The sequence below is a fragment of the Nicotiana tabacum genome, chromosome 22 (genome assembly GCF_000715075.1).
Source record: "Nicotiana tabacum cultivar K326 chromosome 22, ASM71507v2, whole genome shotgun sequence".
NCBI classification, from domain to species: domain Eukaryota; kingdom Viridiplantae; phylum Streptophyta; class Magnoliopsida; order Solanales; family Solanaceae; genus Nicotiana; species Nicotiana tabacum.
Window position 1 is genome coordinate 220,571,192 of NC_134101.1, and position 14,823 is coordinate 220,586,014.

General features: G+C 34.8%; 1 protein-coding gene across 1 annotated transcript; it reads left to right on the plus strand.

Moving 5' to 3' along the window:
- Window positions 1–4,206: 4,206 nt before the first annotated feature.
- On the plus strand, window positions 4,207–5,337 carry LOC142176287 (uncharacterized). Its single transcript, XM_075243417.1, has 3 exons — window positions 4,207–4,341; window positions 4,603–4,691; window positions 4,896–5,337. Exons 1-3 carry the CDS (start codon window positions 4,207–4,209, stop codon window positions 5,335–5,337), a joined length of 666 nt encoding a protein of 221 aa, XP_075099518.1.
- The last annotated feature ends 9,486 nt before the right edge of the window (window positions 5,338–14,823 follow it).

Below are 14,823 nucleotides of genomic sequence, written 5' to 3' on the forward strand. Positions count from 1 at the left end.
CTCCGCGTCAAAAGTTATGGGTTTAATTGAACCCGTTGGTTCAATGCTACATCCGCCCCTGAATATACTGGCATATTTTTCTGGTTTTGAACAGTATTTTCGCTCAGATTTATCTTTACATGAAAAGTGGCTAAATTTCGGTTACTTTTAAACTGGGCTATTTTTGAACGACCATTTATAAATCTGGCTATTTTTGAATTTCTCCCTCACAAGTAAGCTCTTTACTTGTGGCTCAGTCAATCGCATCTATTTTGTTTATATGACAATAGATTTAATTGTACATAATGTTTGAGGTATCGATTTGATTTATACAGTACATTCATGAAGTAAAATTTTAAGGTAATAGGTTAAATTTTTAATTTTTAGTTGAGGAAAAAACCATCATTAAAATTTGTATTTTGATAGTTAAATGAATTTGAATGCTTGAAAACTGTATAAATATATGTATTAGAGTATTGTTAAAGAAAATGTTACTGTTTTTCATGAGGAATATATTGCTAGACGGATTCAGGATTTAAACTTGATTTTTTAAAAATTCAAATTATTTAGCACTCAACTTATTGAACATTTGTAGAACATAATATTTATTAAGATCTTTTATATATATGTATATATATTATGTATTGGCTCCCCTTAATTTCCTGGTATATTTACTTATACATATTTTGACACGCCTTAATGAAAATTCTGATTCCGCCACTATATATATATATATATATGACACAAAACCAAACTGTATGAATAGCAGGTTTACAAGTCAATTTCCCATTGATTCTACTTCTTCTGTCTGTATTTCATTATTGAGTCAGATACGTGTTATTGATTCTCTGAATTCTTAGCCATTTCTTTGTTTCTTTTGGTAACTACCTATTTGTTGGCAGACGGAAAGAGTTGTAAATTTGCAATAACATCAACCACTTCTACATAGGATAATGATATTGACAACACATTGTTCCTGCCATCATATTTATTTCAATTTTTATGGCATAATTTAGCTGGACATAGTATTTACAAAAATAATTTTTCCTTACAATTTTTGATCCTAGATATACTGTAACAATTATGTGGGTAAATGTTTTTTGAAACTTATGATCTGAAATATGTCATAACATTTGTGTAACTATAAATTTTTTATCATTAAGAATAAATAGGTAGTTCAACTTAAATTATTTCCAAATTCTGAAAAATATCATTTTTTTGGAGCAGATTGTATTATTATTTTTAAACAGAGAGAGTATGCTTCATGGGTATTCATTGTACTTATAAACACTTCCTTGTTTAATTATTATTAATTTCCTTACAGTTAAATTATAGAAAGAGCATTACATCACTAAGGGATATCAAGTAAGCACACGAAGAAACTATTGTCCGGCAGAGTGGTTGAATTACTTATCGAGTTTTAACTTCTATATATTAACAGAGAATGTGGAGATTCTCTTTCTAAAAATATTTCCACATAAAAAGCAAATGAAGGAGAAGTTTTCAAAGACTCTTTCCTGTTGTCCAAAAACTACTAAGCCTCCAAAAATGGATGAACAGAAGTTGAAATGCTCCGTTTTGCACAGAGGCGGATTTATAGATTCAACTGTATCTATTACTTTCAGTTCGAACAATGTATACATACTCAAACATAAGTTCAAAATATATACATATAATATGATCAAACTCATCCTGAACTCACGGAGTCTAAACGATGGATTCGCCTCTAATTCCTGCATTTCTCTGACTTACCAAACTATTTATTTATATGCACTCAATTTTTCTGCTTTCCAACATCTATTTACCTTCTGAATGAATTCTTCAACTTTTCTTGTTAGCTCATCTTCTTCGTCGCAATCAATCGTTTCATTTTCGTTGCAATTGTTCATTGCTTCAACTGCATATTCTAAACCATTGTTCTTGTCCATGGGAAGTGGAACAAGTTTATTGTTATGACTAGTCTTTGAGCTTGGCTTTGAACTATTAACTAGTAAGATGACAATGATCAAATTGCAGAAAATGAAGGCAACAAAAGAATTGTAATTTGTCTGATTGAGCAACTCAAATGTTGAACTCAACATATTTGCAAAAAACAAATAGGATAACTTATAATAGGTGATGGATTAGGCCCCTTTTAAAAGCATTTCTATGACTCTAAAAAGTGTGCCAACTTAGCTTTTTGAGTGGTGTGGTGTGCAAGCTAAGTTTATTGACTTCTTTTAATTGGATTAATTAAGTCATGTACATGTAAACAATTACTTTAAGAAACTTCCTTTTCAATTAAAGTATGAAGTTGTCTTTAATTATTTTACTAAAGTCTTACTTTGCTCCCTCTAACTACTAAAGATTCTTGAGTGCTTGATTATTTGCTGTTACTATTGACCTCATAATCAGGGACGGATTTAGGGGTGGGAGGGGGTCGCTCTAATACCTTTCGCAGGAAAATTACATTGTACATTTAAGGTAAAATTAGTTTTTTGCCTCTATATATTATATTTTAAATCTCCTTAATACAGCCCAAAAGCATGCTCAATGTTAGAGAGTTCAAAAATCAAAATATTTGTGAGGTTGTTGATTACTTCCCACTTGTCATATAGTCTCTTTTAGATTTTTAAGTTTTTTCTTTTTTGAACCACTTTTTAGGAATTCCTGCCTCCGCCATTGCTTATAATGGCAGGGACGAATGCAGTATTTGAACCTTATGAGTTCTAATTGTATAACAACATCAAGTTTTAATAACTGATTCTAAATTCAAAATTTCTAATATTTAATAAATTTCATAATACAAATATAAGATTTAGGACAAACCGAGGTTCAGCTTAACCCATAAGTTGTCTTAGCTCTACCCCTGGATAAAGACATTTTTTTTTCGAATTAAGTCATTTATATTAATGTACATCGACGGATCTATAATTTTAATTTAGCTAAATATATAGCTCAGAGTTGAAAAAAGTAAATGTGCCCGTTACCTATGAGCATTGAGATGTATTCCCTTTGTGTGATATATTATGATTAAAGTTAGTTAGATCCAGAGGCGGATTTACGGTGAAAAACCATGGTCCCTCGGCTAAAATATGTATATGATGTACATAATTTCCAAAAAAGTAGTTATATCATATGGAGTGGTGCATTGGTTTTGCCTTCTTATTCCTAAAAGCTAATTGCCTAGGGGCAAGGGATCGAATCCCTACTTGGCTTTTGGATATTTTATTTGTTTTTCTTAAATCTTTTTTTTCTCTTCTAGTTATTCTAACGAGCGTTTCATATATCCTATTAGTTAGATATATCAGTGCCCAACTTCTACACAGAGATGACAGATTCACATGGTTCCCCAATTCCCAAATATCAAAATTATTTTCTAATTCCTAATCTCAATTTATCCCAAAAGGTCACACATTAAAAAAAAAAAAAAAAGCAAAACCCTAGATCCTATTTTGATTTGTGCTTGTCTCTTGTTCTAAAAGCTAAAGCTAATCTTGACATCTTGTCTCCATTTACTCTATGACTGCTTGTGCAATGCTATTTTCCAATTCCTCCAAGGTAAGGTCCAATCTTTTTCTAAACTAGTTAATAAGTTTTCTTGTAGGTTTATTCCGATTTTGGAATTTTTTTTCCTGTAACTATTGAATGAAGGAGATTTTTTTTCTGATTTAGATTTATTTTGATAACTTTTCTTGAGCTAATCCTTTTTGAATGATATTGAATTACAGTGTATATGATTTACTCTATTGAAGCTAATAAAATATGCATAATACACAAAGTGCTCCTAAGAGCTTATTCATAAATAAAGATAAAAGCAACTCTAAAGTCTAAAGTCTACTGCAAATTGCAAAAGTACCATATTATCACTACGAATGACTCTTCAGTGAAGCAAAGTTTTTTTTTTTGTGGTTTTATTTCAACAGAGGTTCTTTTAATATAAAAATTTCAGGATTATGTCAAGTGAAGAACTGGGCAGTGGGCAAGCACTTCCATTTGATCTCAAAGATAAAATTATCAAAAGTTGCAGAAGAACTGGTAAGTTTTCATTTTATTTTAATTGAACTTGAAAGGGGTGTGATTCCTCTATTTTATTATGTTTGAAAAGGTGTGATTCCCTTATTTTCTTGAATATAGAAGGGGTGTGATTCCTCTTGTTTATTATGAATTTAAAAGTGTGATTCCCTTAGTTTTATTATGAATTTGAATTTTGATGATGGAGATATTTGAATTTGTAGAAACATCAAAATGGATAAATTTTTGATCAGGTCAAACATTGGCCAATCAAGTTCCAATGGTAGTAGTCAGCCTTCTGTTAGTTCGAATATAGCTCCTGAAATCCAAAGAGGGACAATCTTTTCCCCTCCTTCAAATGTTGATAGTGTTCTTGAGCTAGGATCCCAATCCTGATCCCAAAGAAAGAATACTGATTCTTCAGTATGCCCCTAATATCTGAGATGAAGTGAAGAGACATTATATTCAAAAAGGGGCTTGTCAACCGAGTGGCCATGCTTTCCTAAAACTAAATTTGAGAACAAAATGCGTCAATTTAATCCTGATTGGTTTAAGGGTCCATAGTATCAATGGTTTGAATATAGCATAAAAAGTGATGCTGCATTTTGTTTGTGTTGTTATTTGTTTAAGAATGAACTTGAAAGTCGCGGTAATGCGGGAGATGCATTTACAAAAGATGGTTTTAAGGGTTGGAACAAGGGTACAGAAAGATTTAGAACGTATGTCGGGGAAGTAAGTAGTATCTATCACAAATATTTTAATAGGATGCAAGATTTGATAAATCAAGAACAATCGATTCAATATTCTTTTCACAAGCAAAGTGAGAAAGTAAGAAGTGATCATCGGATACGTTTAAATGCCTCGGTTGATGTGGTAAGATTTCTCTTGTGAAATGGATTGTCATTTCGTGGTCATAATGAAAGTGAAGATTCCGAATACAAAGGTGTTTTTCTTGAACTTTTGGAATTTCACGGGGATAAGCATTCAGATGTGGGAAAGATAATATTACATAAAGCTCCAAAAAATGATATGATGATTTGTCCAGCAATTCAAAAGGATATTGTGGATGCTTGTGCTAAAGAAACAATTAAAGCTATTATCCAAGATTTGAATGATGACTTTTTTGGGATATTGGTTGATGAATCAAAGGACACCTCACATAAAGAGCAAATGGCCCTTATTATACGATATGTTAACAAAAGAGGGGAGGTAATTGAGCAATTTTTGGGTATTGTCCATGTGAATGATACATCTACACTATCATTACAGAAAACAATTTATGATTTGCTTTTGGATCACTCGTTAAGCTCATCCAAGCTACGTGGACAAGGTTGCGATGGAGCTAGTAATATGAAGGAAGAATAAATGGCCTAAAGTCTTTGATTTTACAAGATGTTTCATCTACCTATTGTGTTCATTGTTTTGCCCATCAGTTGCAATTAATACTTGTAGCTCTTTCTAAAAAGCATCCGGATGTGAATAATTTTTTTTGATGTTGTCATTAACACATTGAATACTATTGGTGCATCTTTTAAACGCGGGGAAATACTTCGACAACACCAAGTAGAGAAGTTGGAAGAATTACTTAAGTCTGGAGAAATACTTACCGAGCATGGATTGAATCAAGAACGTGGGCTCCAACGACCGGGTGAGACTCGTTGGGGTTCACATTTTAAGACCTTGGAAAATTTCTTGATTATATTTTATTTAATTCTTAACGTGCTTAAAGATATGCAACAAGATAGTCTTCTTTCTCTTGATAGATTTGCAGCAAAAACCTTTTGGGAAATATTCAAGAATTTGAGTCTGTGTTTTTATTGCACTTGATGTTCAAAATGTTGCTTTTTACAAATGAATTGAACAAAGCTTTACAAAAGAAAGATCAAGACATAATCAATGCTATGATGTTGCTTGACCTTGCAAAGATAAGATTGCCGACTATGAGAGAAAGTGAATTCGAGTTCTTGATGAATGAAGTTTACTCGTTCTGTAGTAAACATGATATTATGATCCCCAAAATGGATGAAGACTATCCAAGATCAAAATGAAAGAGGCCGGGAGTTTCATATTCACATCACTTTAGTGTGAAAATATTTTATGCAGCTATTGATTTGCAACTTCATCAGCTAAATAGTCGTTTTGATGTAGTGACTAGCGACTTACTCCTTGGTATGACTTGTTTGAATCCGATTGATTCATTTGCTAATTTTGACAAAGACAGAATAATGAAGTTGGCCGAGTATTATCCAAGTGAGATTGATGACAACAAGCTTCGAGATCTTAGCTTTCAGTTGATAGTTTTATTGTCTATGCTTGAATGTCTCATAGCAAATTTATCAACTTGAAGGGAATGAAGGATCTTGCTATAGTGATGGCAGAGACGAAATTGGATCAAACTTGGTGTTATATTTATTTACTTGTGAAGTTGACTTTAATTCTACCTGTTGCTACTGCAAGCGTGGAAAGGGCATTCTCCTTAATGAAGCTCATAAAAAGTGATCTACATAATAGCATTAGTGAAGAGTTTTTGAATGCTTGTTTAGTTGCAATATAGAGCGTAATTTATTTGCAACTGTAAGTAATGATGCTATTATTGATCGTTTTCAAAGTATGAAAACTCGTCGAGTACAATTGTAAACTGATAATATTTGTTTTTGTGATAATGAAACTAATTATTTTTTTGCTCGGTAAGTTGTTGTGATTGTAAAATTTTATATTATCAAACTAAATGTTAATCTTGAAAGTAATGGTGCACCCATCGTCCCGAATTTCTAGATCCGCCTCCGGTTAGATCTCTAATCTCCAAAGTAATTCAGCCCTTCAACAATAATTATACCTATCATTGCTATTTCCTTGAAATTATCCCAAATTTAGAACTGTAAAGTCCAAATTGCTATTTCCTTGAACTTATTTTTTCAATTTTTCTAACAATAATTGCTTTCTTGTCAACTTCTGTTTTTCCATTATAGGCTACAATTTGAGACTTAAAATTCAAAAAGAAACAAATAAAGAAAAGAAATAATGAAGAATTCATTGTACAAAATTGTGCATTATAGCACAGTTATATAACAGCTACTACATAATATTTTCTTGTACAAATGTACAATTTTCTTGTTTCATAGACTGGCTAATGCTCAACGTACAAACTAACGAAGCATACAGTTCATTGACTTTGGTAACATATTCCCAACTTCTCTGCCCTCCAACCCCTATTGACCTTCTCAATGAATTCTTCAATCCTTCTCCTTAACTCATCTTCTTCTTTGTCATCACACTTCTCAAAATTGTTGGCATTTATTTCCTTTCTTGTTTTTTCCAAATACATTGTTCTATCAATTGTACCATTAGCTTCTATAATTTCACACTTGAAACTTGCATCGTCTTGATGATGAGATTGTTCATATTCGCAATATTGAAATCGAGCAACATCGTCGTATGCTCCACTTTTGTTGTCTTGATTTATATCCCGGAGTAGTTGTATGACCGATGTGTCATTCGATACAGAAAATGTATGTATTTCTTGTGATGAGACACATGTGTTGTCCATTTTTCTAATTTCACAATCAAGGTTCATACCTTTTTGAACTTTTTTAGGCTTAACAATGCCTATTGCTTCTTTTTTCTTGGACATGTCATGATCAAGAATATTGGTCATGTTTTCTTCTGAACTAGGTTGGAATCCACCAAGTAGGAGAATGGCTATAAGAAAATTGCAGAAACAAAAGATAATGTGAGAATTGGAAGCAGCCATAATGATCAACTCACATGTGTAACTCATCATGGTTGAAAATCCCTGAAATAATAGATCACTTAAAAATCTTAACCAGATATCTCAATTCTAGCCTTGAGAATAGAGAACTTTTTAGTAAAAAGTATTTTATCCTTTGGTGAAATCTGTCCGATTAAAATATGGATTAGTCAAGCTAATAAATTTCGAGTACGGATGGTTAACTAGAAAAAAATCTTGGAAATAAAGAACTTGCATCAAGAAGCTGATAGGGTGGAGAAGATATTGGATATTCTAATTTGAAGTACAATGGGATGAAATGAGGCTATTTAAAGGTTTGTTTTGAGTCTTAAAAGTGTGCCAAAGAAGCTTTTAAACCATAATAAGCTTAGAGATGATTGATGAGGTGTGAAGGGAAAGCTAATGGGGTTGACGTAATATTTTAGTATTTGGTTATTTTAAATACTCCGTTATTTAATAGAAACTTCCCTAGTAAAAAATTACTATTAAAATGTGGGGGACATTCTTTGAATAATTTATGTGTATCTATAGTAAGCGACAAAAGAGGAGCATGTATAAGAGCTTGTCCATGTGAGTCTTACTTTTATTCCCTACGTTTCAATTTAGATGATACACTTATCTTACTAATTCTTTTAAAAAAGAATAACATAATTTTATATTTAAAAATAATTTAATTTTAAACTTTTGAGAAGCTTTTATACATACAAAAATATCATGGCCCTACTAAGCTTTAACCTCTTAAGCTTTTAGGATCACATGTTTTAAGTCTTTTTTTTTTCCTTAAATTTTTTGTCAAGTCAAACTAAATCATCTAAAATCGAAACGAAGAGAGTAATTAATTTGGATTTGTACCGCATAAGCACGCCTTACCTAAGGTTTTTCTTAAATTACCTCGTTAAGATGGAAAGAATTCTATCCATCCCACTACAACTTTTAACGTAGGACTTTAATATTTTTTGTGCGTCTACATTATGACAGCTCGAATTAAGACTTTGAATATCTTGTTTTTAGTTCTAACTTCTGAAGAAGTTCCTCTTTTTATATTATGGACCTACAGGTGGCAATCGGTTTACCTGTAAGGACGAGTATATAATTGATTAATCACTAGCCTTTCTTGTTCTATTTTTTTTTTTTTTTTTGTTGGTGTTGCCCACATTCTATTTAAACCTCTTATGGGATTTAAAATTGTTTAAAACATACAATTTTCTTCTTCTTGGAAATTTTCAAGAAAATAAACGAAAATTAAACTATAATTTTTCACGGAATCAGTTAAGCAATAGTATTAAAGTATACTAAAATTTCCCATGGATGATGATGTTGATTATATCATCATTCATCATTCATCATCGTCATTGTCATTATCATCGTCATGATCTCATTATCATTATTTATTTATTTATTTCTTAATGGGTGGAGTTACAAAAGTGGAGCTTTAATTTTCTAATTTGTTTTTGTAATGTCATTTTCATTTATTTAGTCGGAAATGTATTGATCTAACTAGGCAATTGTACAAGTTAATTTGACATGTATTTTTAGGTTTTCTAATCTATTTTTATGCCATGTCAGAATTCTTTTAGGAATTTTGTAGGTAGGGGCGACCCTTCCATAAAGCAAGTAAAACAACCGTTTTAGGCTCCATATTTTTTTAGGCCTCATTTTTTGTTACACCTAATAAATTATGTATAACTTTTAAAAAAAGTTTTGCAAAGTGAAAAAGCTTGATTTCTTTCTTTAATAAATATAGATAAGAAGGATTTGCAATTGCTATGATTTCTACCAAGGAAATTGCACTTGAAATGAATATAGGAAATTAAAAATTTGATGTGAATGTTGATAATGAAATCTCAAAATCTTTCGAAGAGTACTTTAGAGTTGATTACTTTTATACATAATAGACAATGCTATTTTTCACTTCAAAATAGATTTGAACAATTCACAGCATATAAAAATATATTTGGTTTTCTATTTGACAGTAAAAACTAAGATCACCAGATGTTTAAAATTTAAAAAGATATTGCCTTAATCTTGAATGTTCCTTAAAGCATAATAATCAATTTGTGTTCTATGGTTTAGATTTATTTTCTGATAAAAATATTAAGGAAATACAATTAGAAGATAGCAGCTGAACTGATACACTTAATAAAATAAAAAGATTTAATTCTTTTCCAAATGCCTAAATTGCTTATAGAATAATGTTAATAACTCATGTTACCGTTGCTTCAGCGGAAAGAAGTTTCCAAAATAAAAATTGACAAAATCTTACCTAAGATCAACGTCACAAGAAAGGTTAAACGGATTAGCTATATTGTCAATTGAGAAATATTTATTAGGAGTTATTGATTATAAGAAAATTATTAACAACTTTGTATCTAAGAAAAGCTAAAAAAAATAGACTTCAAATGAATAATAATAAAATTTAAAATTAAGGCCTCTCATAAAATTTGACTTTAGGCCACAAAATTCGTCAGGTCGCCCCTGTTTGTAGGGCTTGAACTACAATGACTTTTAAGTGATAATAGTAAAATTTATTGACTTTTAAGCGACAAAAATAGATAAGAGATTTTTAAAATTAAATATTAATAGAATGACCTTCAGTGAAATTAACCCGACACTTGAAGCGCGGGAGTCGGAAAGTTAAGCCTAAACCTCTTGTCTTCAAGCTATTCTCGAAAAGATTCCAATGACATCATCCAAAGTACTATAGTTGTGAGTCCTAATAGATGGATTTCATAACACAGAATTTAATGGATATTGTATAGGTCAACATCCGCCTCAAAGAGATTTAGCATGAAGTGGTATTACGGAAAGTGATGTGACCGAGGTCGACTAGTAAATAGTGGGGCTCATTGGCTGGCATTCAATAAAGGTCGAGGTCAAGTATCAAGGGCAGTATCAACAAGTAGTTTTTGTACTAGGATATTTGAAAGAATATTCCATTAAATATTCTTTGTAATTGTATCTTTAGGGTTGACTGGGGATATGTTACATATAAATAGAAAAAGAGATAAGGGAAAAGACATGTAATATTCACTAGATAAGAATACTTTTTGAGAAGAAGACTCTCTCCCTCTAGAAAAGATACAAACATTATCTTTTCATTAATATTCTATCATCCATTATTCAATACTTTTCCACCAGATCCGAGAATATATCCAACATTTTAGGATTTGTCTGTCATTCTCACTGTCAGAAACAAGAATCATTCACCTCATTCAATATTGGGTGAATCATTCTCTTTATTTATGTTAATGCCATTTATTGTTATTTACTACTTGATATTTATATCCCATTATTCAAACCATTTGGAATATTAAATGCACACTGCATTTAATCCCAGCAACATTATTCTACATTACTTGTGTTAATCGATTATAAATCTAGGGATATTATTATTAACTAGGTTTAACCCCTCATTAAATAAAAATAATTAGTTTAGCCTAAGATTTACGCTTTTTGGTCAAACAATTTGTCATCGTCTGTGAGAATTTCCTAGTTAAATTTTTAGTTTCTTCTAGAGCTATAACTAGTGCAGTTAAAAAAAAGGGGCAAAACTTATATTTCCTTGTACACACAGATGTGACATGGCAGATAATAGAGAAGAAAGGATGAAGGCAGTGGCTGATCTCACTGCCAACCTCTTGAACACCATCAATGAGTTTTCTAAAGCAGAAGGTGAAGATTTAACGCCTAATGCCTCTCCCAAGCGAGGTGGGTCGCCCTTCCTTCACGGCAGCATCACAACGTCCTGCGGTAAAGGAGCTTCCACATCCACGAAGGAAGAGACGCCACCACCAATAAATAAACTACTTGAGGCTTGTCTGACAAATACGCTGACCAGCATCCTTGACAAGCCCGCCCAGGAGGCAGTTAGAGAAAACGCAAGGACTTGCATTGCACCAACAACCGGCCGAGCAACACGGCCCTCTCCCTCCAGTAACAGGTATCACTCACAATGTTAATAATGCAGGTGACGATACCCTCACATCAATTCTGAGGAAGATGGAAGAAATGGAAAATGAAAACAAAATGCTTCAGGACCAAATGAGAGAGCACCAAGAAAGAGTCGACAAAATACCAATTGCCTCAAAACTCTTGCCAAAAAGAGATGCTAGTCGGTTCGTTGAGCAACCATACAGTGATGAAGTCGCCCGCATGCCATACTGAAGACATTCAAAATGCCGCCCTATCTGAAAATATATGATGACACGATCGATCCCGAAGATCACATGACTCACTATGTCACTGCTGTAAAAGGTAATGACCTCACCATAGAGAAAGTGTCCTCTATCTTGCTGAAAAAGTTCAGCGAGACCCTCGCCAGAGGAGCATTAACTTGGTATTCACAACTGCCCCCGCGCTCCATTGAAACATTTGAAGAGATGGCCGACAAGTTCGTAACGGCCTATGCTGGGGATAAAAAGGCAGAGTCAAGAGTGAACGACATATTCGCCATCAAACAGTCACCCTGAGAGGGATTGAGGGATTTCCTCGCTCGATTCAACCAATTAATAATGACTCTACCAAACGTAACGGAAGGAATGGACGTAGCTGCTTTCCAAAATGGGATGAACAGGAATGGCTCGAGGGCAACCAGAAAAATATTAAGCCGGCTTATGAAATATCCTCTAACCACTTGGGATGAAATATACAACACCTACTGTGTCGAGGTCCGTGCTGACGAAGACGACCTGAATAGGGCCAACCCATTAGTTGACCTCAGTACAAGCCGAATCCAGGAAGGTTTGAAGAAACAAGTCAGGAAGTATCTTGCAGCCCCACGACCCAATCAAGAAAGGCATCAGCCGTATATCAGAAGTGCCATCATTCCCCCCTCTCGCCCCGAAGAGGGCCCATCTAGACCAAGGACAAGGACTCACCGGAACGAGAGAGGTATGCCCCTTTATTATCCGCTCACAATTTTTGTGTGTTGCCTTTAGAAATAGTCTACGCATTGGAGAACCTCGAACCAAAAGTGAAATGGCCACAAAAGATAAAGTCAGATCCAAGCACCAAAAAGTCAAACGCCCTCTGCGAGTTCCACCAAGAGCGAGGTCACAAAACTGAGAATTGCATCACTTTAAGGCAAGAGGTCGTAAACATGCTTCACCAAGGACACCTCAAAGAATTGTTGAGCGACCGAGGGAGGAACAAATTTGCCCGAGGACATGAACAACACCAGGGACCGCCAAAACCACCCTCATCGAGGTTTTCCCTCACTATGATGCCCTTGTTATCACTTTACGAACTCAAAGAAAGTATCATCTTTGATAAGTCGGATACCCATGGTTTGGTTTTCCCTCACTATGATGCCCTTGTTATCACTTTACGAATATTAGATACAGACGTAAGACACATTATGGTGGATGATGGGAGCGACGCGTGCATTATCCACCCTCGAGTACTTGTACAAATGAAACTCGAGTATAAGATAGTGTCGCACTTCATCACGCTAATAGGTTTTAACAATGCAGTTGAACTAACGTCTGGAGAAATCACACTCCCCGTCCTGGCCGGCAGCGTCACTCTGGAAACCACATTCCACATCATGGACCAGGATACGGTGTACAACGCCATAATAGGTTGACCCTGGATCCACGCCATGAGGCCCATCCCCTCCGGCGTGTACCAATTTATCAAATTTTCAACCCCATGGGGAATATTCAGCATATGAGGAGAACAACGCACATATCGAGAATGCTACCGTATCGCCCTGGATTGTACAACTACCCAATAAATGAAGGGCAAAGCAAAAGAGGCATAACAATTAGCAAGGTCCAGGTCGAGCTGTGATGAAAGAGAGGATGTCATCAGAGATCCCGAAACCGTGGAGGCCACGGGATCAACCATAGAAGACCTCGAACCCGTCCAACTTAATGATAAAGACCACAATAAGAAAGCCTACATTGACCCGTTCCACCCCCAGTAAGGCAGGTTAGGCGGAAGTTCGATTCTGCAATAAACGATGCAGTTCGCGAGGAGATCAAAAAATCATTGGAAAATGGTTCCATCAAGGAATCAAAATACCCCCAATGGGTCGCTAATGTGGTCATGGTGAAAAAGAAGAATGGAAACTGGCGGATGTGCATGGAATTTACAGATTTAAACAAAGCATGCCTCAAGGATTCATTCCCTCTACCTCATATCGACCAGCTCATTGACGCAACGGCCGGGCATGAACTGCTGAGCTTCATAGATGCCTACTCGGGCTACAATCAGATCCTCATGGAAGAGGAGGACCAGGAGAAGAGTACCTTTATCACCCACCAAGGAACGTACTGCTACAAAGTTATGCCTTTCGGACTGAAAAATGCAGTGGCGGCATACCAAAGGTTGGTGACCAAAATGTTCAAAGATCAACTCGGCAAGTCCATGGAAGTCTACATAGACAATATGTTGGTCAATTCCAAAAGGAAAGAAGATCACATCGACCAGCTGAAAGAGGACATCGATATACTCAGGCAGTACGGAATGAAGTTAAATCCTGAAAAATGTGCATTCGGTGTGACCTCAGGAAAATTCTTGGGCTTCCTAGTATCACAATGAGGTATCTAGGACAACCCCGGCCAAATCAAAGCCATAGAAGGAATACCAGAGCACTTAACCAGCAAAAAACAGGTTCAGAGGCTGACCGGCCGTATCGCCGCCCTGTCGAGATTCATCTCGCGATCATCCAACAGATGCCACAAGTTCTTTGGCATACTTAAGAAGGACAACAGCCTCCAGTGGACTTCCGAGTGCGTCCAAGCCCCGAAGGAGTTAAAGGCTTACTTGTCATCACCGCCGTTGCTTTCTAAAGCAGAACCAAGGAAACATCTCCTCGTCGTATCTGAAGTGGCGGTGAGTGCAGTCCTGGTCCGAGAATATAAAGGTACACAATCTCCCATCTATTATATTAGCAAAACCTTAATCGATGCCGAGAAGAAGTACTTCCACCTCACAAAATTGACTTTGGCCTTGGTCGTAGCTTCGCGAAAGCTTAGACCCTACTTTCAGTGCCACCCCATCTCGGTAGTCACAACTTTCCCCTTAAGAAGCATTTTGTATAAGCCTGAGATATCGGGCAGGTTAGCCAAGTGGACCATAGAAATAAGTGAGCATGATAT

Bases quoted from the DNA above. Each gene is read 5' to 3' on its own strand.
- LOC142176287 (XM_075243417.1), top strand. From the start codon at position 4,207: ATGGATAAATTTTTGATCAGGTCAAACATTGGCCAATCAAGTTCCAAT. The intron at 4,342-4,602 runs GTTCTTGAGCTA...TATTTGTTTAAG, and splicing joins CTCCTTCAAATGTTGATAGT to AATGAACTTGAAAGTCGCGG. The intron at 4,692-4,895 runs GTATGTCGGGGA...TCATAATGAAAG, and splicing joins GGTACAGAAAGATTTAGAAC to TGAAGATTCCGAATACAAAG.